The 25967-nt window shown below is 46.7% G+C and overlaps 1 protein-coding gene across 1 annotated transcript in view; it reads left to right on the top strand.

The window, feature by feature from the left end:
• The window catches only part of LOC137621556 (uncharacterized protein KIAA0825 homolog), a 155591-nt gene extending 132792 nt beyond the window's left edge, over positions 1-22799 (top strand). Inside the window, exon 13 of the mRNA XM_068351948.1 lies at positions 21478-22799. Within this exon, the coding sequence (XP_068208049.1) occupies positions 21478-21684 (207 nt within the window). The 3' untranslated portion in view covers positions 21685-22799. The remainder of the gene's footprint in view (positions 1-21477) is intronic.
• The last annotated feature ends 3168 nt before the right edge of the window (positions 22800-25967 follow it).

Raw genomic sequence — 25967 nt, forward strand, 5'->3', positions numbered from 1 at the left:
CCTCTCGTTCTCGGTCCCAGGGCGATACCACCCTGCCTCTTCGGGACGATACTGCCTCTCGTTCCAAGGATTCTTCTAGCGCGGGACTCCAGGATGCAACCCGTCTTTTGCAGGATGATGCCTTTGATTTGCCCTTGTCGGGTTCTAAGGATTCTTCTCTTTCGAAGGATATTGCAGATGTGGATCAGGCCCTCGAGGATGTTTCTGATGACGATGATAATCCTGCCGATGCTGTGGGAGATTACAAAGTTCTCTCTCGCTCCCTTCTTGAACTTTTTGGAGAGGAATTCCAACCTGCTGCCCCTCAATCTCCTCAGTCCCAATTTAACAGAAAGAAGGCCAAGAAACAGTCGGCCTTCATCAAGATGAAGCTGTCTATCTCCGCAAAGAAGGCTCTCACGAAGATTGATGACTGGATGATGGAGCGGAGACAAACAGTTAAGACTTCCTTCTCGTTTCCACCAGCTCGTCTTGCTTCAAGAGCGGGTATGTGGTATGCAACTGGAGAACCTTTGGGTCTGGGAGTGCCTTCCTCCTCCAAGGGTGACTTCTCTGGTTTAGTGGACTCTGCTAGAAGGCATGCTCTCAACTCAGCCAAGGTCATGTGGTCAATGTCGGAGCTGGATCATCTCGTCAAAGGTATTTTTAGAGCCTTTGAGGTTTTTAGTTTCCTAGACTGGTCGCTTGGGACTCTCGCAAGGAAAACTGAACAGATGGATGGATCTAGGGACCTTACGAGCATTATGTCCTGTATGGATAAGGCCCTCAGAGATGGGGCGAATGAGTTGGCTGCTCTGTTCTCAGCTGGGGTCCTAAAGAAGAGAGCTCTGCTTTGCTCTTTTGCTTCTAGGTCTGTTACCAATGCTCAAAAGTCTGAGCTTCTTTACGCCCCCCTCTCTCAACATCTTTTTCCCGAGTCTCTGGTTAATGACATTACGCGTTCTCTGGCCCAAAAAGCCACCCAAGACCTTTTATCTCGTTCTGCTCGTAAGCCCTTTGCAGCCCCTCCTTCTTCTTTGAAACGGGAGGAAAGGAGATTCCAGCAGCCCTTTCGGGGCAGGACTACTTCAAGATCAGATTTTAGAGGGAGAAGGCAAGATTCAGGACCAAGATCTACCAGGGGTTCTTTCAGACCTCGCTCCAGGAAATGAAGTTCGTCTCCTCCAGACGGTAGGCGCAAGACTGTCAGGTTTTTGGCAGTCCTGGAAGAGGAGAGGGGCGGACACCTGGTCCCTCTCAGTCATCAAGGAAGGATACAAGATCCCCTTTCTGAAAAAACCTCCTCTCGCAGATGCTCCGCTGGCCTTAGTAGCCCGGTACTCAGATCCTGGGAAACAGAAGGCTCTAGTAGACCTTGTCAACCAAATGCTAGACAAGGGGGCGATAGAACCGGTTCGGGATCTAGTCTCCCCAGGCTTTTACAATCGCCTGTTTCTGGTCCCCAAGAACTCGGGCGGATGGAGACCCGTCCTGGATGTCAGCGCGCTCAACGTATTTGTGGAGAAGACAAAGTTCTCCATGGAGACGACTCAGTCGGTGCTGGCGTCAGTACGTCCAGGGGACTGGATGGTGTCCCTCGACTTGCAGGACGCATATTTCCATGTCCCCATCCATCCGACTTCGAGGAAGTACCTGAGGTTTGTAATGGAGGGCAAGTGCTTCCAATTCAGAGCTCTTTGCTTCGGTCTCAGCACGGCTCCTCAAGTCTTCACCAGGGTAATGGCGAATGTGTCAGGTTGGCTGCATCAGGAAGGGATAAGGATGTCCTTCTATCTGGACGATTGGCTGATTCGTTCACGATCGAGGGAGAAATGTCTGGAGGATTTACGGAAGACTTTTATGATGGCTCAGGATCTAGGCCTGGTCATCAACAGGGAGAAGTCTCAGATCAGACCGAATCAGACTATTCTCTATTTGGGGATAGTTCTGAATTCAGTTCTTTTTCGGGCTTCTCCCTCTCAGGAAAGACAGGCCAAGTGTCTCGTAAAAGTCAGAACTTTCCTGGACAAGAAGAGATGCACAGCGAAGGAGTGGATGAGTTTGCTGGGGACTCTGTCCTCCCTCGAACTGTTTGTCTCTCTGGGGAGACTCCACCTAAGGCCTCTTCAGCACTTTCTTTCGAAGACATGGAACAGAAAGATGCAGGAAGACTCCTTTTCCTTCCCCATTCCAATAGAAGTCAAGACTCTTCTGAAGTGGTGGCTGGACCCAACCTTGTTAGGGGAAGGGATCTCCTTATACAAGAAGAACCCAGACCTAGTGTTGTTTTCAGACGCATCAGAGTCAGGCTGGGGGGCAACACTAGAAAGCAAGGAGGTCTCAGGCTATTGGGAAGGAATTCAGCTGGGATGTCACATCAACAACAAGGAGCTGATGGCCATTTTTCTGGGGCTAAAGGCCTTCAAGGACTTGGTGTCTGGGAAGATTGTGGAGGTCAACTCAGACAACACCACAGCTCTTGCTTACATCAGGAAGCAAGGAGGGACTCACTCTCTGTCTCTCTTCGAGACAGCAAGAGAGCTCCTTCTTTGGGCGAAGGAGAACAGGATAAGCCTGCTGACGAGGTTTGTTCAGGGACAGAAGAATGTGAGGGCGGACATGCTCAGCAGGAAAGGGCAGGTCCTTCCCACAGAATGGACCCTCAACCAACAGGTCTGTCAGAGTCTCTGGAGGCTGTGGGGGAGACCCCTCATCGATCTTTTCGCCTCCAATTTATCCAAGAGGATCCCCATCTATTGCTCCCTAGTTCCGGACAGAGAGGCAATAGCAGTAGACGCCTTTTTGATGGATTGGACGGGGATGGACACTTATGCTTTTCCCCCGTTCAAGATCATCAATCTGGTAGTCAGGAAATTCGCCCTCCTCGATTCGGGACGGATGATCCTGATAGCTCCGTTCTGGCCGATGAGGGAATGGTTCACGGAGGTGGTGGACTTGTTGATGGACTTTCCAAGAAGCCTCCCTGCAAGTCCAAATCTGCTCAGACAACCCCACTTCGAGAGACATCATCAAAACCCCCTCGCTCTCAATCTGACTGCCTTCAGACTATCGAGAAGCTCGTCAGATCGAGAGGCTTTTCAGCGCAAGCTGCGAAAGCTATCGCCAGAGCGAGGAGGGTCTCTTCGCAGAGGGTCTACCAGTCCAAGTGGGAGACTTTTAGGGCTTGGTGTAGGAAGCACAAGATTTCCTCATCCACTACCTCTGTGAGCCAGATTGCGGATTTCTTGTTGTACCTCAGACAGGACGCTAAGCTAGCTGTGTCCACTATCAAAGGGTACAAAAGTATGCTCTCTTCCGTCTGTCGGCATAGAGGCTTGGACTTGTCTCGCGACAAGGACTTACATGACCTCTTGAAGTCTTTTGAGACGACCAAGCAGACCCAGTTAAAGCCCCCTTCTTGGAACCTTGATGTAGTTCTTAAATTTCTGTGCACCAAGAGATTTGAGCCCATCTCACAGGCTCCCCTTAGGGAGGTTACCAAGAAGACCCTCTTTCTTTTGGCCTTAGCAACAGCTAAAAGAGTTAGTGAAGTCCATGCAATTGAAAAACAGGTAGGCTTCAATCTGAATGGGGCAGTTTGTGCCTTGAGATTAGACTTTCTCGCTAAGAACGAGAACCCTTCTAAGCCCTGGCCGAGGACCTTTGAGGTTCCTAACTTGACCAACCTAGTGGGTCAAGAGCAAGAGAGGCTGCTCTGTCCAGTACGAGCCCTCAAGACCTACTTGTCTCGCACAAAAAGTGTGAGAGGCTCTTCTAGCTCCCTGTGGTGTTCTGTGAAAGATCCTCAAAAGCCCCTTTCCAAGAACGCTTTATCCTTTTTCCTGAGGGAAGTGATAAGAGAAGCGCATCTCTTGTGTGAGGAGGAACACTTCGGACTTTTAAAAGTGCAAGCCCACGAAGTGAGGGCCATTGCGACCTCGCTTGCTTACCGCAAGAACATGTCGCTCCGTCAAATTATGGATGCGACATTCTGGAGGAGCAACTCTGTGTTCGCCTCTCATTACCTCAGAGAGGTGAGGGTGGATTATGAGAAATGTTATACCTTGGGACCATACGTAGCTACGGCTTCTGTATTAGGCAAAGGAGTTACTACCTCCCCTCAACCTTAGTTTTGTTTACTTGTGCATAGGTTGGTGTATTTTTTATTGGTTGTCTGAGGACTTCGACTTGTGTACAGTCACCTCAGTCTAGTTAGATCATTTTTATCTACTTTGCAAATGTTAGGTGGTTGGTTTGGTAAAGTTGCGGTTTTTTATTTTGGGCAATAGGTAGTCCTGAAGTCTAGTCAGATTGTTGGTCTCACCCCGTTGACAGACTCGATTGAGTGTTTTCAGCACTGCAGGTCACATCCTGGCTGACACTCCTAAGGGAAAGCGACTCAAGAGGCAGGAACCTTTGAAGTCAGCTACCTTAGCAGGTAAGGAATCAAGGTGTTTATTTATCCTACAACTTTTTTGGTTGTTTCCCCAACGATGTTACTGTCTATCACCCTCCTCCAAGTTTGTTAATCAGCTATGTATATATAACTGCCAGGTAAGTTCTATTCATAAAAATGGAGTTTTTATGATAAAACAAAGTTTTGTGAATACTTACCTGGCAGTTATATATACATTCGAAGGCCCACCCACCTCCCCTCAGGAGACAGGTCGGGCATAGATGAACTGAAGAACAGAAAACGGGAATGATTCCTCCTACCACCCTTTAACGGGTGTTACCACCCAACCACCACAAGGCGGTTGCCTAGTTTTAGAAAAATTCTGCCGAAATAGAGATAATTAGCTATGTATATATAACTGCCAGGTAAGTATTCACAAAACTTTGTTTTATCATAAAAACTCCATTTCTTTGGTCATTTAGACCTTAAAGACCTATGACATTACCGTTATATGTCATTACTTCTAATCATGAACCATTTTAGTGCTTCCTGCCCACTACATGGAAGAGACATGCCAGACTCGGGGAAAAAAGTCTCGAAGTTTGCATATTCCATATGACCAACCTAGTAACCAAAAGGGCGTACAGGTCTCACTGTATGCCTTAAGCCAAAGTTTGTATTTATAAACCCTACATGGGTACATGTAAGCCACCATAGCACCCAAGGTATATCAGCTTAGCTGTATACCACAGCAGACATGTTTCTATCTGTATCAGAACAAGGTAAGCCTGGCCATAAAAGGTTTGTTTACGTATAGGAACAAATCCACTATATTTGTTCAATGTAATTATGCAGAAATAGAGGAATAAAAGTAATGCTCAGACATAACTTTATTTATATATAAGTTTATATATGTTTAGGGCGAAATAAGACGCCCAAAACCATTAGACATTTATTGTCAAACAATAAACCAAAATTCAGCATACATTTCATACCTATGTAACAAATGTAAGTTAAATAGAATTTACAAACTTAGATCAAACAAAATCAAATCAGAAATACTTGTTTTACCTGAACACAAAATTTTTTTTATGCAACTCGTTTGAAAATTTCTAAATAATTTTCTAATGTCTTTCAGAGAAGTCTGTTTATTTACACTTGTGTAAAAACACACAGCACTAGTGTTAAGTCTATGTTTCTTCACCTATATACACTGGAACAGTCCATAATGTCACTTTGATGACATCTCACTTACCATGTTGCACCATAATGTGCCAACATGTACACCCTCTAGAATTATAGTCCCAAATAATTTCACTGTTCCTTGCAGCACTAAGCGACAGGTTTTAGTACACTACCTGCCGCCACCACATATTTCTTTAATTCTTGCACTTGCTTCGCATAGTGTTTGAAAAACACTCTGGATGACTTCCATCCAGTAAACGAGCGAAGGCTCTTGAAATCCATGAGCTGGAAAAATTTTAACGATTAAGCAATTTTCCTAGGATCATGATCTGCGGGTGTACTGTCAGGATCCGCTCTGCGAATAAAGAAGGTGATCTTCGCCCTTAGTTGTTTCAGGGATAAGTTTGAGCCCGATTTTTCTCCTTTAAAGAGCTGTCCTCCCCTGAAGTCTGAAGTTCTACAAAGATAGACCTTTAGACACTCTACTGGACACAGCGAGACATCTTCCTTCAGAGGGCAGATTCTCCAGGGACCCCACCTCTTGGTGGGTAGCTCGTTCTTAGCAAGAAACGTTGAGTCGGGAAAGAGATTCAGCTCTCCCGTTTCAGTAAAATGGATGTGGCCCTCCTCCCTAGAAAGGGCCACTATCTCACTAACTCTAGCCCCTGAGGCTAGAGCAAACAAGAAAATAACTTTTTGAGTTAAATCTTTCAGACAGCAATTTTCGTTATTCAAACTTGAAGCCAAATGTAGTACCTTATCCAAAGACCATGAAATGGGCCTTGGAGGTGCTGCCGGCATAAGCCTAGCACAGGCCTTAGGGATTTTATTAAAAATTTCATTAGAAAAGTCTACTTGGAAACCGTAAAGCAAGGGTCTAGTCAAGGCAGGTTTACACATAGTTATCGTGTTGGCTGCTAAACCTTGTTCATGATGGTGAATAAAGAAAGATAAGCAGAAATCTGTTGAGATTCCCTTTGGTTTCTTTGCCTTGACGAAGGCTACCCATTTCTTCCAAGATGACTCATATTGCCTTCTGGTAGATTTAGACTTATATTCCTCTAAGAAGTCTATACTCTCTTTCGAGATCCCAAACCTCTTTCTTACTGCTAGGGAGAGAAAATCATGAGATGAAGGTCTTGGGTTTCCTGTAATGAAGCAAAGACAGTCGACTTCTGTACTTGTTGAGATAGAACTGGGTCCAGCAGGGGAATCAGCCTCGGCTGCAATTCCAATACTAGAGGGAACCAGTTGCTCCGGAGCCACTTGGGAGCCACTAGGGCTGTTGTTCCTTGAAATGATCTCAGCTTGTTGAGGATCTTCATTAGCAGGTTGTATGGAGGGAACAGATAAATCCTGCTCCAATTGTTCCAGTCGAGGGACATGGCATCCACTGCTTCCACTAGAGGTTCCTCGTATGGGGCCACGTATCGAAGTTTTTTGTTGTCGCTCGTCGCGAAGAGGTTGATCTGCAGTTCCGGGACTTGTGTAGGATGAAGGAAAATGATCTTGCGTCTAGGGACCATTCTGACTCCATCGGGGTTAGCCTGGATAGAGCGTCCGCTGTCACATTGCAGAACCCTTGAAGGTGAACTGCTGATAAGAGCCATCTCTTCTTTTCCGCCAAGCGGAAGATGGCCAAAATTACTTGGTTGAGTTGAGGTAATCTCGAGCCTTGACGATTCAGACATCTCATTACCACCTCGCTGTCCAGAATCAGTCTTATGTGGACCGCAGGGTGAGGGGATAATTTCTTCAATGTAAGGAAGACTGCCATGGCCTCCAAAATGTTGATGTGGAAGGTCTTGAATAGAGAGGACCAAGTTCCTTTAACTTTCCGATGATGAGCATGACCTCCCCATCCTTCCAATGATGCGTCCGTGTGGATGATGACTGAGGGTGGAGGCGGTTGCAGAGGCGTTGACCTCTTCAAATTTTTGGCCTTCGACCAGGGCTTGAGAAGTGATCGTAGTAGAGTCGGTATCGGTCTTCTTAGATCTCTTCGAGCGTTTGATGCATATTTTCTCCAGACTCCTGACGCATCTTTTAGCTGTGCTCTTAGTACTGGGTCTGTTACTGATGCGAACTGGAGAGAGCCCAGTACTCTTTCCTGTTGGACTCCGAGCCATTGAAACTCTTGAGCTGGAGATAGTCGAGACTTCTTGACGTTGATCTTGAATCCCAGATGTTCCAGGAACTGGATCACTTTCTTGGATGCTTGCATACATTCCGTCCTGGATGCTGCCCACACCAGCCAATCGTCCAGGTACGCTACTACCTGGACACCTTCTAGGTGTAGTTGTTGAAGGACTGCATCTGCAAGCTTTGTAAAAATCCTTTGGGCTATGTTTAGTCTGAAGGGCATGGCTCTAAAGACGTACTTCTTCTTCTGTAGCTTGAATCCTAGGTAAGAGGAGAGAGGGCGGTTAACTGGAATATGCCAGTAGGCATCTGCCAGGTCTATCGAGACCGTGTACACCCCTTTTGGTTGCAGGGTCCTTATGTGTTGGAGGGTTAACATCCTGAACTTGTAGTTTTCTATGAACTTGTTGAGTGGCGACAAGTCCAGGATGACTCTGAGTTTGTCTCAGTCCTTCTTGGGAACACAAAACAGCCTTCCTTGGAATTTGATGGATTTGCTCTCCTTATCACCTGCTTGCTCAAAAGTTCTAGGGTGTATTTTTCCTGTACGGGAGTAGTGTTGGAAGAATTGAGGGAATGGTGGTGGAACCTCGTTCCAGCTCCATCCAAGTCCGTTCATGATTAGGCTGTGGGCCCAAGGATCGAAGGTCCAACAATCCTGAAATTGTTGAGTCTCCCACCTACCCAAAGCAACTCATTGCTTCTGGTCTCCGGAGGATCTACCTTCTTTACCGTGTCCTCCCTTACCACCCTTACCTCTTGGGGGATATCTAGAGGAGCCCTGTTTAGACCCTCTACCTTTGGGACGAAAGGTAGTGGTCTGCCTCTCAAACGCAGGGTTGAACGCCGGTGACTGGGCAACCAGCTGCTGAGGCACCATCTGATATGTTAGTTGGGGCTGAGCCACCATCTTGGGCATCGCGGTCATGAGAGCTGTGGGAAGTTGTTGTTGTTGTTGCTGCTGTCTGATAGGGCGAGAGGGCAACCTAGGTCGTTTAGTCTTCCTTTTAGACTCGGGACCCTCATCTGGGGAAGACTTCCTCTTCGCCGACATGCCCCACTTCTGGAGAAAATTTCTATCGCCGACATGCCCCACTTCTAGAGAAAATTTCTATTCTCTGTGGCGGCCTTGTCTACGACTTCTTTGACTACTTCACTCGGGGAGAGGTTCTTACCCCAGATATTGGAAGCTATCAGCTTCCTGGATTCCTGCTTTACTGCTGCCGAGGCAAACACGAACTCCCTACATGCACGTCTGGCTTTGACAAAGCCATACAGGTCCTTGACCACAGTAGCCAAATGTGTTTTGGCCATAACAATGTTCATATTCGGGGTTCTACTGTTACTGGCCGTCGTCTCTAGACAAATCTGTAGAGATAGAGATGCGGCCAACCTTTCTCTTGTCTCTTGCTCTCTGCGCAAGAGAAAGTCAGACAACTTAGGGAGATTTTCGCTGAACTGACGTCCAGCGATATCTGCCTCCAACTTGCCAACTGAAAAGGTAAGGTGGACTTCTTTCCAGTCCTTATCTTCCGTGGGCAGGGCTAAAGATAATGGTCCACACTCCTCAAGTGTAGGGCAAGGTTTGCCTGCCTGTATTGCCTTCATCACTGCCTTAAAACTTTTTGCTGTAAAGGGAAAGGCCAATGAGGCTGGAGCAAGAAAGGTGGGATGTTTCTTGCTAAGGGCTGACACTTTGGAGTTAGTGAAGCCCTTCTCCTTCAGGCTGCTGGATAGAAGAGCCTGAGCTTTACCGTGGTCAAGTACTATGACCTCCTTAGGTTCTGTCTCCTCCCTCAATGTTGGTTCCGTCTTCAGACGGACAAAGCAATCTGGTTAAGACCGGAAGTTTGGCCAGAATTCAACTTCCTCAATAGAGATGGTCCCCAACTTTTCTGATATAAATATCTTGCCACTGGTAATTGGTTCTGCATACCTCCAGGGATTCACATCAGAGGAAGTTGGTGAATCTTAAACCTTAAGTCTCTTGCGAGAGCCATGAGAAGCGGAAAGTTGGGCCATCTGCCTTTCCATTTTCGCCTCTCTTCGCCTTGCTTGCGAAAGCTCTCCATCATCACCATGAGGCTGGCCATTGCCTGTCTCATATCATCTAATGGAGGGGCAGAAGATGTAGAGGGTAACGGCTCTTGAGCCGGAACTGACGGAAGGGACTCTGATTCGATGTCATCCTCTTCTTCTTCAGGAGACAAGGTGTACTCCTCCTCTGTGCCTCCCGCTAGGAGGTCCTTTTCGGTTTCCTCAGTCACTTCCGACATCCTCTCATCTAGGTGGATGTCCTGCATAGCGTCGGAGACATCCGTGTCTACGGCAATCTGGACGCAAGGGATCTCAGGTCGTGACTGGTTTATGATAGCTTCCACACCCGCTTTCGTGAACAGCAAAGCGCGCATCCTTTCGCTGGGAATGTAGGGTCGAGTGGTCTTTTTCTGGAATCCACAAACACATCTGTGCAGCTTCTCTCGAGCTGCATCCCTTGACTCCACTGTCTTGGGGTCATCAAACGCCTCGGTCACCAAGGCCTTGCAAATCTTGCAGTCCTGGAGGTCCCAGTACCGAAGAGATCCCTTAGTAGCTGTGCAGAGGGCATGAGCTCTGCACTTCATATGGCCACAGAAGTCCTTGCTCCTCACGTTGCAAAAGACGACTTGGCACTTGGGATGGTCCTCCTGTAAAGAGAGGAAAATTAAATGAGTACTGTATGCAGTAGTTTATCTCACTCGGTAAACTATATAAATATTATTATTAATATTATTGCATTATAGCTTAGTATAGACAAGCTAGAAAGGAACTGGGAAAGACACATACTTGTATTTCCTGTCCAGTCAATTGCTGTGACCTCCCCCAATATTAAAATCTCGAGTTTTCCTATTCAGGAAACCCAAGGGAAGGGTTCTAACCTCTAGGGGTAGATAAGTGTAACTTAACACTGACCTTTCCCAAGGTTTTAATAATTTGGGTCAATGGTAACTGATCATCTATCAGTTTATTGAAAGAAATCTTTCTTCCAATATATAATTGGTCTTAACAAAAGACTGTGTAAGGATACACAGAGTATGTTGGAAAATAACTACTTTATAATATATACTATAGTTTTCTGTCTGCAGTATGATCTATACTGCAAATATACTGGCTACTGTATAATCATATACTGTAGATTTAGCGGCGAGATGCCGGCGTAGTGCCCGACGAGATGCTGGTCAGGCTAGCACCTGGCACCGGGGTAGTGGCCGGCATCTGCCGGCTGGGTTAGTGCTTGGCGGCACTAGCTAATAGATAGAGAGAAAGCATGGAGTGAAGGGTACCTTATTAAATGTATGTTAACAGTAAATAAGGGTGTAAGTACTTAATCTTACTGCCTTCCTCCAGAAGGAGGGTTCAAATGGAAGGGGAGAATGTATCATTCAGGCTTCCATCCAAACACAACCCGTTGCCAGTCACTGCCATGTGGATGGCAGTCCAAGAGAGGACTGAAGAACACTACAGAATAGGGGTCTCCCACCGGCAGCCGGCACAGCTTTTACCGGAGCCTTGCGTACATAACGGAAGGCTGAGCGACTAAACAGCTGCTATGTAGGAGCCCCGGCCGGCCCCACAACCCGCCAGCAAGCGACTAGATTGTAGGATGACGGCCAAAGGGTTGCGATGGCTAGGTCATCGCTAAAGGACAGAGGGGGTAGGGAAAAAGGTCCTGTATTGAAGTGTGGAAGGAGGCGGCAGGGTTGCCGGTCCTACCACACAACGAAGAAACTCTGTTCCAATATCGGCGCCGTCCTAGGCGGCAGAAGAATATCTATTCTTCAACCTAGGGTCTGCCACTAGGGTTAAGAGGGAGCCGGCACCTCTCAACCTGGGAGGAACATCGTTTCAGTGCCGACACCATCCTAGGGGGCAGAAGAATGTCTATTCTTCAGCCTAGGGTCTGCGAGCACAGGACTAGTCTTCTAGACTGCAGGGGAGGAGGTAGCTGCATCATACAACCAATTCAAGTGCAGCCTAGGGAGGTCTAGCCTCCTATGCTGGCGGCTGAGGCCGGCAGGGGAGTGACCACTCACCCTGCCGGCCAGCCGCCGGCATAAGACTGAATACTCTGAGGTTCTGACCAAAACCCAAAGTCGGCTATCTGCCGGCCAGGGAAAAAGACAGAAAACACTAGCCTAGTCAAGCCGGAGTGTCTACTCAATGGCAAGACCAAGATAGGGTTGTAGCCTAAGGCTACACTCAGAGGGAGAAGGAAATACTCTTTAATCTCCACTGGAGACGAGTGTCGGTTTATATAATAATTCTACGAGATACCTATCTCCGTCTGAATTGATAAAACGTTACACGAGGGTAAACCGGGAACATGTATGAAAGTATACTAAAGCACCTAGGCTAATGGCCTAGTGCCAGGCGAGATTTGGTTACCTTAATCGCCGAAACTCTTATACGATTGATGAGGAAGAGGAAATATATATGCAATCAATATCTTACAAGTATAAAATGCCTGAATAGCTTCATATTTAATTGCTATTAAAACTAGGAATGTCGAATGCATGAAGGTAAACTAAACCGCTTAGGCTAGGAAGCCTAGCGCAGGCAAGGTTCGGTTACCTAAATCGCCGAAACTTTAAAGAATGCAATCAGCATAACTTCCTAGAATATATAACTGAATAGCTTCGTAAATATTCATGCTAATAAAACCGGAAAAGTCGTTCAGGCTAACTAAATAACACATGTGTTATGGTTATGGACGACAGTGCCCATGGCGCCTCCGGTGAAAGCGAAGCTCCAACTCTTAAAATTAATCTAATTTCACTGTGAGGCAGGAGCTAAAATTTATACACTGTAAAGATCAAATACTCAACGTTCCAGAGGCAGAAGAGGCTGGAGATTGCATTATAAATCCAGAAAAACCAAAGCGTAACGAGAGAGCAACAGGGAAAATCACCGTGCGAGACCGCTACAACTAAAGGAATAGCGCGCTGGGTTGACTACAGCTCATCTAGATACTCTACAGTAGTACGAGAGGAAAGGGTACCTTGATAACGGCTCCCCTTGTAATTTTGCCACTTCCCCCTCAAAGCGAAAACGCTATTCGGAGTGAAGATCGTTGTGTGTCGTATCAAGCATACGTCCCCTGATTATGCGATATCCTTGAGAGAAATTTTAAGGATATTTGCGCCAGGAGTTAGAATTCTGGAAACCTAACGGTTAATTCTCTGGGAATATCACTGTAGCCAAATATCCCTTAGAAAGCTACCTACAGGAACCTTCCATCAGGACGACATGGCTTGAGCCCAAAAATTTATTTATTTACCTTCTATATCGGATATCAGCTTATCAAAACAAAAACGATTCCATCACTAGATACATACGAACCAATAGAGAGAAGAAAGCGCGCCTACCACCAATGTAGTTCAAACATCATGAACCCCTCTTCAGATAATCACCTTCACTAATAATAAGGCTGCTGTATTGTAGATATCCCTTAGTCTGATAGGTTATACTGTTGGGAATAAGTGCACAACCAGTACAAGTTGCAGCTTGCCATTTGGACCATGAAAGTTTGTTTAACTACCATGTTGAAAGTTGTTTGAAATGACAAATTCGTAGATAATTTGTATTTTTCCTAACTATACAAACCTTAGCTATTTAATAGGGGTATTACTTTCGGCGTAGCTGAAATGACGAGCCATTAAAATTTAACGAGGGTTTACTACCCACACTGCTAGTTAGCGGGAGTAGGGGAGGGTAGCTTGCTACCCCCCCCCCCCCCCCACACACACACACACACACACCTATGCTTGAGCTCACTTTGCTTGGAGGTAGGACTTCCAGGGGGATAGGGCTGGCAGGCAAGTTTGATTAAATAGCTAAGGTTTGTGTAGTTAGGAAAAATAAAAATTATCTATGAATTTGTCATTTGTTCCGTAACTGACATACAAACCACGCTATTTAATAGGGGCGACTCACCCATTAGGAAGGGTGGACTTCCCAGCCAATACTGGCTTTTTGGCTTTGCCCGGAGGCTCGTTATTTGAGTGTGTCCGCACCCAAGAAATAAGGAGTCCCTGCACCTCGCTAGAACCTTGCTACGCAAGGACTGCGGCCTACGCAAACTGTGTATGAAGGTATAATGAAGTGTGACTCGTCCTAGGAAGTTGACCTTAAGTTCCTTAGATGGAAACTTAGACTAGGACTCTCCCAATACCACCTCGTCAGGGTATGGGTACGTGACAGTATTAACTTAATACTAGGAACACAAGGGAACATGGTTTACCTGCAGTGGTTTGAGGTCAGCTATGCAGAGAACCCAGGATGCGGCTTTCCCCAAGAGAGGGGATGATGAAGAAAAGAATAAGGGCTAGTCAAACCTTTTCATTCATGCAGACTAAAACCGGGTAACAATGCCCTCAACCTGCTACTTGTCCAATAAAGAGCTTGAGGTTTTAAACCAGCTGTTTTGCAGCCACCACAGGGCCGATAGAGAACGTATCAAGGCTCCTGTGGGTCACGTCTTGCAGGTAGTGGGCTGTGAAGGTTGTCTGCCGCTTCCACACCCCAGCTTGAAGGACCTGCGTCACTGAAAAATTCTTTTTGAAGGCCAGGGACGTAGCTATGCCCCTGACATCATGTGCTCTAGGGGGACGTGACGGAGGAGGGTCTGGATTCAGGGACAGATGAATCACCCTACGAATCCATGCTGAGATGGTGTTCTTAGTGACCCTCCTCTTATTCCTCCCTGTGCTAACGAATAAAGCTGGCACGTGAGGACGGACTGCAGCCATTCTTTTAAGATATAGCCTCAAGCTCCTTACTGGGCATAGTAGGGGATGGTCTGGGTCATCTGTTACAGAATGGAGACTAGAAACCCGGAAGGAGTCAAACCGAGGGTCAGATACTCCCGGATTCTGAATCTTAGCAATAAACTCAGGGACGAATCTGAACGTTACCTCCCCCCATCCCCTTGAATGGGCGATGTCATACGAGAGACCATGAAGTTCGCTAACACGCTTGGCCGAAGCCAAAGCTAGTAGGAACACCGTCTTCCAAGTTAGGTGGCGATCTGAAGCCTGGCGTAATGGTTCATAGGGAGGTCTCTTAAGAGACCTGTGAACTCGAACCACTTTCTATGGAGGCGGTCTCACTTCCAACTGAGGGCAGGTAAGTTCATAACTTCGTATGAGTAGGGAAAGTTCCAGCGAAGAAATGATGTCCATTCCTTTTAGCCTGAAGGCTAGACTTAAGGCCGAGCGATAGCCTTTCACTGCCGAGACTGAAAGGCGCATTTCTTCCCGCAAATACACGAGGAACTCTGCTATTGTTGGAATAGTGGCATCGAGTGGAGAGATACCCCTTCCACGACACCAATCACAGACGACTTTCCACTTTGCCTGGTAGACAGCTGCGGATGACTTTCGCAGATGTCCAGACATCGTGACCGCAACTTCCTGCGAAAATCCTCTCTCAGCAAGGAGATGCTGGATAGTCTCCAGGCGTGAAGTCGTAGCGATGCTACGGCTTTGTGGAAGATGTTGGCATGTGGTTATCTGAGTAGATTGTGTCGTGGAGGGAGCTCTCTTGGTAACTCTGTTAGGAGTTGCAGAAGGTCCGGAAACCATTCCGCGTGATGCCATAGCGGAGCTATGAGGGTCATCGAAAGACTGACCGATGTTCTGGTCTTGTTGAGCACCATCCTCATCAGACAGAACGGGGGAAAGGCGTAAACGTCGATGTTGTCCCACTGTTGGAAGGCATCCTGCCAGAGAGCCTTGGGATCCGGGACTGGGGAGCAGTACAGCGGAAGCTTGAAGTTCAGAGCTGTTGCGAACATATCCATAGTCGGAGAGCCCCACAAAGTCGGGACTTTGTTGGCTACTAGATGATCCAAAGACCACTCGGTACTACTCACTATCTGAGACGCTCTGCTCAGATTGCTGGCGAGCACATTCCTCTTGCCTGGAATGAAACGTGCTGATAGCGGAATCGAGTGGACTTCGGTCCATCTCAGTATCTCTACTGCAAGATGGGATAGCTGCTTTGAAAAGGTACCTCCTTGTTTGTTGATGTAAGCCACTACTGTGGGTTGCACTTTTCTGATTCTGACCACAGGCCTGAGGTGGTGTGGTGCAGTACATGGGCCCCCCCACCCTTTCTTTGAGGCGTCCGAAAACAGCATCAAATCCGGGGGAGGACGAGAAGATCCACTCCTCTTCGTATGTTCTCGTCTGTCACCCACCACTGGAGGTCCGTCCGTTCCGCAGGTCCCATAGGGATCATGACGTCCGGGGAATTGTAACCTTGATTCCACCGGAACTTGAGCCGCCACTGGAGGGATCTCATCCTGAGGCGACCGTTGGGAACTAGACGAGCCAAAGATGAAAGGTGACCGAGAAGACGTAACCACGATTGGGCTGGAAGTTCTTCTCGTCTGAGAAAAGGGCTTGCGACCTTCCTCAGCCTTGCTATCCTGTCGTCTGATGGGAAGGCTTTGTGGAGATTGGTGTCTATGATCATGCCTAGGTATACCAGTCTTTGGGTGGGAAGCAGAGAGGACTTCTTGAGATTTACCATGATCCCCAGATCTTGGCAAAGTCCCAGAAGCTTGTCCCGGTGTTGAAGAAGGGATGACACCGAGTCTGCTAGGATCAGCCAGTCGTCCAGATAACAGAGGAGACGGATGCCGATCCTGTGTGCCCACGAAGATATTAGGGTGAACACTCTGGTGAAAACCTGTGGTGCTGTGGAGAGAGCGAAACACAGCACTTTGAACTGGTATTCCTTGTTGTCTAAGCTGAATCTCAAGTACTTCCTTGAAGACGAATGGACTGGGATTTGGAAGTACACATCCTTCAGATCCAGTGTACACATGAAGTCTTGAGGTCTCACTGCTAGTCTGACCGTGTCTGCGGTCTCCATGCTGAACAGTTTGTATGACAAACTTGTTCAGCGCCGAGAGGTCGATGACTGGTCTCCAGCCTCCAGACGCCTTCTTTACAAGAAAGTGTCGACTGAAGACGCCTGGGGAGCCGACAAGGACCTCTTGGAGAGCGTCCTTCTTCAACCGGGTCTGGACTTCTGCCCGAAGGGATTGTCCCCTTGCTGATCCCATGGCAAGGGAGCTCAACGACACTGGATTCGTCGTCAGGGGATGTAGAGATGTTGTGAACGGGACGCGATATCCCTGACTGATTACAGAAATCGTCCAGGAATCGGCCCAGAGTTGCTGCCACTTGTCTGCGCAACTTTGTAGGCATCCCCCCACTGGTGGACATGCAGGGGGACTGCCAATCCTAGCGTTTGCGGCCTCGGCTGCTCCCTCTAGGATTTTTACCTCCCCTGGAGGACTTTTTGCTTTTCCTGTCCTTGACAGGAAAGGGCTCAGACACCACTGTCTTCGCTGCTACTGTCGGTTTCATGGTCCTAGTAGGACGGGACTGCTGGGATGCTGGAGGTTTTATAGGGCTTGGATGTCAAAGCCCTATGCAGGAGGGAGTCTTGGTGGGACTTCCTCCACCTCTCAGCAGCCTGTTCCACATCCTTAGGCTCAAACAAGTTCATTCCTTCTAAGGAAGAATGCCTGAGCCTATTTATCTCAGTGCTAGGGACCTTCTGATGGAACCTCTCAGCCACCGCATCCCACGTTTCAGGATGGTATTCGCCCACAAGTTCGAGACTTGGTGGGCCAGAAACTCGATGGTGCGCGTGCCTGAGAGGAGGAACGTCTCCATAGCTTTCCTGGTACGTTCTTTAGAGAAGTCCTCAGAGCGTAATCAGGATACCTAAGGTCCCTAACCAGATATCCACATGGCTTGCATAGCACACTTCGCAACCTTCTCCTGGTTAAGGATCTCGGTTGCCGAGAACGAGACCTGCCGGTTGGAGTCTCTCTCAAGAGGGACTCCCCTGGTAAGCTCTTCCAAAGAATGGTGGAGAGGAAGAGCTAAACAAGGCTCCTCCAAGATCTCGAAGTACCTCCTCTGCTGTACGCAAGGAGGTGGGAGAAGCTTGTTGCCGGCACTGGAATGGTTGGAGGAGGCCAACTCAGAGAGCTGGACAGCGATCTTGTCCCTGGTACTCTTAACCCCCTGAGACCAGGGCAGAGCAGCACGGGCCTTAGAAGGTTTTTGAGTGCCAAATACGTGGTCCAAGACCGTGTCTTTGCCCTCTCGAGGGGGCATCTCTGGGTCGGCAAAACCATTGAAAGCCCTCATAAGAGTCAGGACCTGCCAAAATGCATGCTCTGACTCTTTTAGTTTTCCTCCGAAAGTCGGACTAGCAGCAAAGTCTCCTGTCCCCAAAGGCTATTCTTGGGGATATTCGCGTACGTTCTCTGAGAGTAGCTGGCTCCGTTCTAAGCCTAGACGAGGATTTTGGCACTGTCTTTGAGTCCTTCGACTCCTTCCTGGGAAGGATGTAGGACTCTAACATGGACAAAGGCAAGTTCTTCTCCGCCCCTACGCGGGAAGACTTTTCAACGCGAGGTGGGGTTTCCCTCATTGGTGCGATGGGGGAATGTCCCACCTCACGTGACTCCCGAGGATGGGAAATCCTTGTCCGACAGGGAAGGAGAAAAAGTCCGGGGGGGGGACTCACCTCGAAGGCTTACAAGGAAACAACTTAGTTCTTGGAGAAGTCACCGCGTCCGAAACTCCTCTTTTTCTCTTCAGAGGGGTAGAGACAGCCAAGGATCTGTGCCCCAACATAGAGAGAACAGGCTTGACAGCCTGTGTAACTGCTCTGATTAGCGCACCAAACCATGGCTGTTGACTGATAGCTGCGCTGTCAGACACTCCCTCTGGAAGGACAGGGATCGACGGATCCCTGGGAGGAGTTTCCATATGGGTGTTCGGCTGAAAAGAAGAAACAGGGTTCCTGGACCTTTCTGGATGCTTCCCTTCCGCCGCAGGGAGGGGAATGCGGTGATGGCGACCTTGCCGTGCACTGTCCAGCAGCCTCGCGTGCGGGAGGGTATTGACGTTCGCGCGAGGGGGCGCGTAAAGGCTGATTCACACCTGACTCACACTCACGTCCACGCAATTGATCGCGTTCAAATATTCTTTAATGATAAACAGGCAGAGTATTCAAACCATCCATTCAATCATTTTCGCTCAACTCCAGTCACGGTCAAGCTCACAATCAAAGCAAAAGATATTTTGAACGTGCTCAAACTTAAGCGAGAGGTGTCTTCCTTCATTATATCTGATCCAATTTTGGACAAAATATACTCGAATGTCCCTTTTGGCATGCGGAAATAATTAAAGAATTTTTCTTCGTCATCTATAAGATGAGGATATAAAGTGTTATATTCTCCTTCACTCTTCACTAGCATAGGATGCACCCAAAATCTCCTCCTTTTTCTCTCTCCCTCCTCCTCATCCAGTGCTATGGCTATACCCGCTAATTCTAGATACGAAAAATCACACATGGTTCACCAATGCCAACACAAAACAAACTGAGCTCAGGAGAGCTTGAGTGGCATATGTGAACACACCAGTAAAATGAGCGGAGTGAGAGCTTGACCGTGACTTGGGTGTGAGCGCGAGTGTCAGGTGTGAATCAGCCCTAATGGTGCTCGCGCAATGGAGACTGAGGGCGCGCGAGGGTGCGTAGGAGCGCGCGCGGGAGACTGTGGGCTCACTGGAGCTTGCGCAGAAGACTTATTGCGCGCGCGGGTGAATGTTCGCGCGCATGTGGGCGCGCAGGATCAGGTCGTTGGACACGTGGGCGAGAGTTCTCGCGCCCCAGAAGATGTAGTAGGGCACGCGCGCGCGCAGGAGAGATGCCCCTGGCGCGCAGTTGAAGCGTGTGTGCGTGGGCGCGCGTCAGTATGCGGGCGCGTGCGCATATCCTCGCCCAGATCCGAAGATTGTGGGCGCGCAGGAGAAACGGCTGTGCGTGGGCGCGCAGGAGAGCACTGACGTGTAGGAGAGCGCTGATGGAAGGGAGAGCCCTGGCGCGCAGGAGGTTGATGGTGCGCTACGCCATGCGCAGGAGAACATTGGCGCGCATGACCATCATGGCGCGTAGGGGAAGTATGCGCACGACGGCGCTTACGCCCTTGATGCCCTGAAACAGGGTTCGGTGCCTGACGAGCATGGTAGTCAGGTTTCGTGGGCACGTAAAGCGCATCAGCCCTCGAGAGCGGCGACGGAAGGTCAGCAGGTCTGTCAGGTGGAAGGTCGACGTGTCCTTTGAAAGAACGTCCTTCCACCGAAGGGGATCGCGAACGATCCGCTGAGAGGTCCAGGATCATAGCAGGAACAGTCAGTGAACATTGACGAGGCTCCTCTGCGGCGGACTGCAACGACGACGATGAACCAAAGAGGCGCCTCCTCACCGCTTTAAAAGGTGAAGGAAGGCCTCTCGGGCGAAGGGGAAGGCGAGCCTTGCGACGGATGCGCACTTTGGGGGCCGTTGGATCAGCAAGCTGACCTTCTGCAGTCCTCCAAAGAGGAGTCTCTGTAAGTGAACTCTCCCGAGGGGGAGAAACACAGGCAGGAGAGACTGTTGGACTTAGTTTCTCCCTTGTTGGTTGAGCAGGAACGGGAGAAACTAAGCCCTCAGTTACTGCGGGATGTGAAGAGGCAGAGGTATTAGGAGATACCGCATTGGATACCTCTGACACCACAACGTCGACAATTGACGGAGGATCAACCTCTGCCAAAGTCGGCGATTGCTTGACAGCGGCACCCAATCGGATGATGTCAAGGAGAGCTTCCTTGGAGGGCGAACCCTCGAGCCCCAAGGTAGACCAAAGCTGAAATAAATCGGTTAATGACACATCCTCCCCCGGGAGGAGAGGTGAAGCTGCCTCGCTAGGGGAGGCAACGCTATCTCTCGAACCCCGAGTTTGGAAAACAGAACCACGGTCTACGCTACCACTCGACCGTCTCTCGAAAGAGACCAATCGAGTGGGAGCTTCGGAGGAAGTTTGGGCAATGGAAGAAGAGTCCTTGGGTTTTTCTCCTTTCAAAGAAACCTTCGAAGGAGAAATATCCCGCCTGGACTTCTTCTTACGTCGCCAAGAAAACCTCTCCCACTGGGAGGTAGACCACTCCCTACACTCACCACACTTATTATTACTATCACACCGTTGGCCTCTACAGTAAGGGCAAAGGGTGTGAGGGTCTGTCTCGACCGCCGACATGAATGTTCCGCAGGGGCGGTTGGGTAATCCAGGACAGGTGCGCATAATCGCAGAGGCCAACTTCACACACAAACCTGTCAAAGAAAAAGCAAAAAAGCATTAATGGCTGTCAAGAGAAAGGCGAGGATGAGAGAGGACACGTCCGTCTACCATCCGAGCCGAGAGCAAAGTGAGCTCAAGCACAGGTGTGTTTGAGGGGGCAGATAGCAAGCTACCCTCCCCTACCCCTGCTAACTAGCGGTGTGGGTAGTAAACCCTCGTTAAATTTTAATGGCTCGTCATTTCAGCTACGCCGAAAGTAATACCCCTATTAAATAGCATGGTTTGTATGTCAGTTACGGAACAAATCCAAGTTCAAACAATTTATTTTTATATTTTAGTTAAGCGCCATTTAAGATCTGAGGTTCCGCTATACTATAGTTCTCTAGTAAATTTCATATAAATTTACTTCACAGTAGTACTTCAGTCATGACATCATGAATAACACCCTTCAGCAAGCCTTTTGATAGAAGTTGGGACATAGCAGTATTGTTAGAACTGTGAAGTACTGTACAACAATAACAATCTTGCAATTCAGGAAGGACCATTTTAAATCATGTAACACTTTTCTTTTAAACAATTCCAGGCAAGCCTTGTGAGCTTCAAAGGGGATTGGGAGCCTATACTGTGGAATGATCTGGGGATGCCAAAAGAAACTATAGTGAATTTTATCAAAAAGAGGCCTGAATTTCAAGAGGGAGCCTACGTAACTCCAGAACAGGCAGCAGCTGTGAAAAAACTTGCTCCATTTCTTAAAAGCGCTGATGATCCTGACGACAGTGGGGAAGATTAACTTAATTCAGTTCTGTAGAAAATTAAATACAGTTTGTAATATATATTTTAGTTTTTAGCTTGGCTAATATTTTTGTTAAGTGCTTAATTTTATAATTTATGTAGTCTATTATATCTATGAACCTCCCCTAATGTTCACATTGCTTCTTCTCAGAAACTTTAATTAAAGTTTCCCCGTAAAATTTTTCTATTTTCCTTCCCTTCAATACACACATGGCCTTAGTAAAGTTAGTAACATTCTAGCAGTAAGTGGTAATCTTCAGTACTGCAGTACTAACCATACCTTCTTCGGATTGCTTGCGTATTACTGCATATTAAGATTTCTTTCCCTGGTTTTCTTGGCAATACTGTATGGATTGTGCACTGGAATTGTTTTTGGAAGTTCACTCCTTATCTGCATTCCTTTGATATATCATGTAAGGGACAATACTATGATTTAAAAGTATTTAAACTGTGGTGATAAATTTACTTTCCTCATGATACCTCTCATGAAAGTATGTTTCGGTGGCTTCATAACAAGTTAACAGTGCAAAGCACAAAAGGACTCTTGCTGTACGTTCAAGGGAAAAGACCAGGTTATTAAATCTTAAGCATGGCATATTGTTTTTAATTAAATTTATCCTCTTTCCTTTGCTGGTATCCCACCTCCAGTAGTGTGTAGGAGTTAGCTTTTCCTGTATCCCAGCTCCAGTAGTGTGTGAGTGTCACTAATAGAAATAAAAGAATTTTAATCATGAAATTTTTTCATTCTATACTTGCCTGATGTCCATATACATGTCCATCCTCCTCTCCACTGCTGTGTGGTGACAAGAGAATAGAATTATTTAGACCAAAACTGAAGACAACAGAGACTGGTGCATCATTTATCCCTTACTGCTAAAATGTTTCTTCTTTTATTAAGGGCATGTGTTAATTGAAGGAAAAGAAAATAGGAAACTCTAGATGTTTTACAGGTGAAGGTCGATTAAATAGAGCTTCTGGAGAAGAAGCAATATGAACAATATGAGTATAGAAATAAAAACAATTAAAATTTTGTTTCAAATTATATAATTGTTCATTAAAACCGCTATTGTTTGTCAGAATGAAAATAAAGAAATCTGAAATGTTGGATGCAAGCCTTTGTCTTTTCATTTCTTATATTACTGTTAAATCTCTCTGCCAGTGGGTACTCAGTTATGTCTATTCATCTACCAAGGCACTTCCCCCAATTTTTAGAGGGTAGCCAACATAAAAAAAAAAAAAAAAAAATTAAAAATAAAAGGGGACTTCTCTTCGCTCCTCCCAGCCTGACAAGGAATTCGACCCAGTTTGGTTGGTAATGTTAGGGTGCCACAGCCTACCCTCCCCTATCATCCACCACAAATGAAGCTTCATATGCTGAATCCACTACTACTAATACTTGACCGGAGTAGGCAGCAAGACCTATCTGAACTGTCACAATCGCTCGCCATTCATTCCTATTTCTAGCACTCTTGCCCCTCGCACTTCTATCCTCCTATCACCCAGAGCTTTCTTCACTCCATCCATCAACCCAAACATTGGCCTTCATCTTGTACTTCTCCCAACTACTCTTGCATTCATCACCAGACTGCCATTTTCTATCTTCTCTACGTGGCCAAACCACCACAACACATTCATTTTCACTGTAGCTGCTAATTCATTTCTTACACCCGTTCTCACACTCACTACTTCTTTCTTAAAACCCTATCTAATCAAGATCACCAGCCATACTCATCAGACACTTTATCTCGAACACATTCAATTTCTGTCTGTCTCTTTCATCCACCACATCTCACAGTTGGTACAATCACTTTCTCATACAGAACTTTTAACATTCACTCCTAACCCTCAATTCTTTTACCATTCTCTCACTCCCCATAACACTACATTCACTCTGACGTACATCTGCTTCCACTCCACCATTTTCAGCAACAACGCACCCCAAGTATTTAAACTGATCTACTTCAAGTAGGGTGTATGGGGCAAAAAGCAGGCGTAGTACGTTGGACTTGTTAGCAGCCGTACCCAGCAATGGGTGGCTACAAAAAACTGGTTTGCCACTGACTACCCAGCTCTCAGATGTGGCTCCAAGTAGATATAAGTACTATATCAATAAACAATCCAAATAGAATATTTTAAGAACAGGAACATCAATAAATTAGACCTCCCACCTATAACAATTTAAAAAAAAGGAATAAGAGAAATAAGGTAACCAGCATGCCTGAGTGTACCCTCAAGCAAGAGAACTCAATTCCAAGACAGTTGAAGGCCATGGTATAGAGGATATGGCACTACCGAAGACTTAGAGAACAAAGGTTTAATTTTGGAGTGCCCTTCTAGGAGAGCTACTTATCATAGCTAAAGTCTCTGTTCTACCCATACCAAGGGGAAAGTAGCCACTGAACAATCACATTGCAGTATCTAATCCCTTGAGTGAAGAATTGTTTAGTTTTTTCAATGTTGTCAGGTGGAAAGAATAGGCCAGACTATTCAGTGTATGTTGTCAGGTGGAAAGAATAGGCCAGACTATTCAGTGTATGTTGTCAGGTGGAAAGAATAGGCCAGACTATTCAGTGTGTGTTGTCAGGTGGAAAGAATAGGCCAGACTATTCAGTGTATGTGTAGGCAGACAAAATGAGCCGTAACCAGAGAGAAGGATGCAATGTACTACTGTCATGCCAGTCAGAGGACCCAATAACTCTCTAACGGTAGTATCTAAACAGGTACCTAGTGCCCTGGCCAACCTACTACTTATGTATAAACTCTTCACTGCTTGAAAGGCAAGGTCTCTATCAATCCTGTCACCAGACGCTCGTGTACAAAAAGTTAAAATGCAAAGGTAAACAAATGATAAAGTAATTTACAACTTAAAAACTCCGACATGGTCACAACAACGTAGGCAGTGTATACGCTGACAACTGTAAAAGTTTAGTTTAAAACTTTACCAGAGATCAAGACTCAGGTTGTCTAATAATAACAATGTGATAGCACTTGTGAAAAATGAGGAGGAGATAGTGTGATAATCTAAAAACTTGTCAAACAGACGTGAGAAAAAAAACCCAAAAATTTAAACAATTCTTGGCTAAGCAAGACAAAAACCAAGACCTGTGACTTAGCATTGGTAAACAACACCTAAAACAAATTAAACTAACGTAACTCGAAAGTTAAGAAAAATTATATTTTAATTATAAAATAAATTTTTGAATATACTTACCCGGTGAATATATAATAGCTGCTGCTCCAGCGGCTCGACAGAAAACACACACAAAAACTCGCGAGCGATCGCTATGAAGGTTGCGGGTGTGCCCACCAGCGCCAACTATCGGCCAGATACCGCATATACATGTAAACAGACCCAATTTTTCTCATCCCGCTAAGTCTCTTTCGGGGAGGAAGGGGGGGCCTTTAATTTATATATTCACCGGGTAAGTATATTCAAAAATTTATTTTATAATTAAAATATCATTTTTAAATATTTAACTTAGCCGGTGAATATATAATAACTGATTCACACCCATGGTGGTGGGTAGAGACCAGAGTTAATTAAGTTTACAGCGTATATGCTTAGAGTTTTTGACAGTTATATCATAACAATACCCAAATATATAAAGGTACCTGGTAAGGAAGTTGACTTAGACGATTACTCTGCCTTATTAGTCTGTCTTCCTCACGAAGCCCAGCGATCCTCTTAGGATGCTGAAAGATTCCCAGGAGCTGAAGTATTAAGGGCTGCAACCCATACAACAGGACCTCATCAAACCCCTAATCTGGGCGCTCTCAAGAAATGACTTTGACCACCCGCCAAATCAACCAGGATGCGAAAGGCTTCTTAGCCTTCCGTACAACCCAAAAAACAATATTAAAAACATTTCAAGAGACAGATTAAAAAGGATATTGGAATTAGGGTAATGTAGTGGTAGAACCCTCACCCACTACTGCACTCGCTGCAACGAATGGACCCAGTGTGTAGCAGTCCTCGTAAAGAGTCTGGACATCTTTTAAGTAAAATGACGCGAACACTGACTTGCTTCTCCAAAAAGTCGCGTCCATAATACTTTGCAGAGATTTATTTTGCTTGAAGGCCACGGAGGTTGCTATAGCTCTAACTTCGTGCGTCTTAACCTTAAGCAAACATCGGTCTTTCTCATTCAAGTGAGAATGAGCTTCTCGTATTAAAAATCTGATGAAATATGACAAAGCATTCTTTGACATAGGCAATGATGGTTTCTTAACTGAGCACCATAATGCCTCAGATTTACCTCGTAATGACTTAGTACGAGCTAA

This window comes from Palaemon carinicauda, chromosome 28 (genome assembly GCF_036898095.1).
Source record: "Palaemon carinicauda isolate YSFRI2023 chromosome 28, ASM3689809v2, whole genome shotgun sequence".
In the NCBI taxonomy this organism is placed as follows: Eukaryota; Metazoa; Arthropoda; class Malacostraca; order Decapoda; family Palaemonidae; genus Palaemon; species Palaemon carinicauda.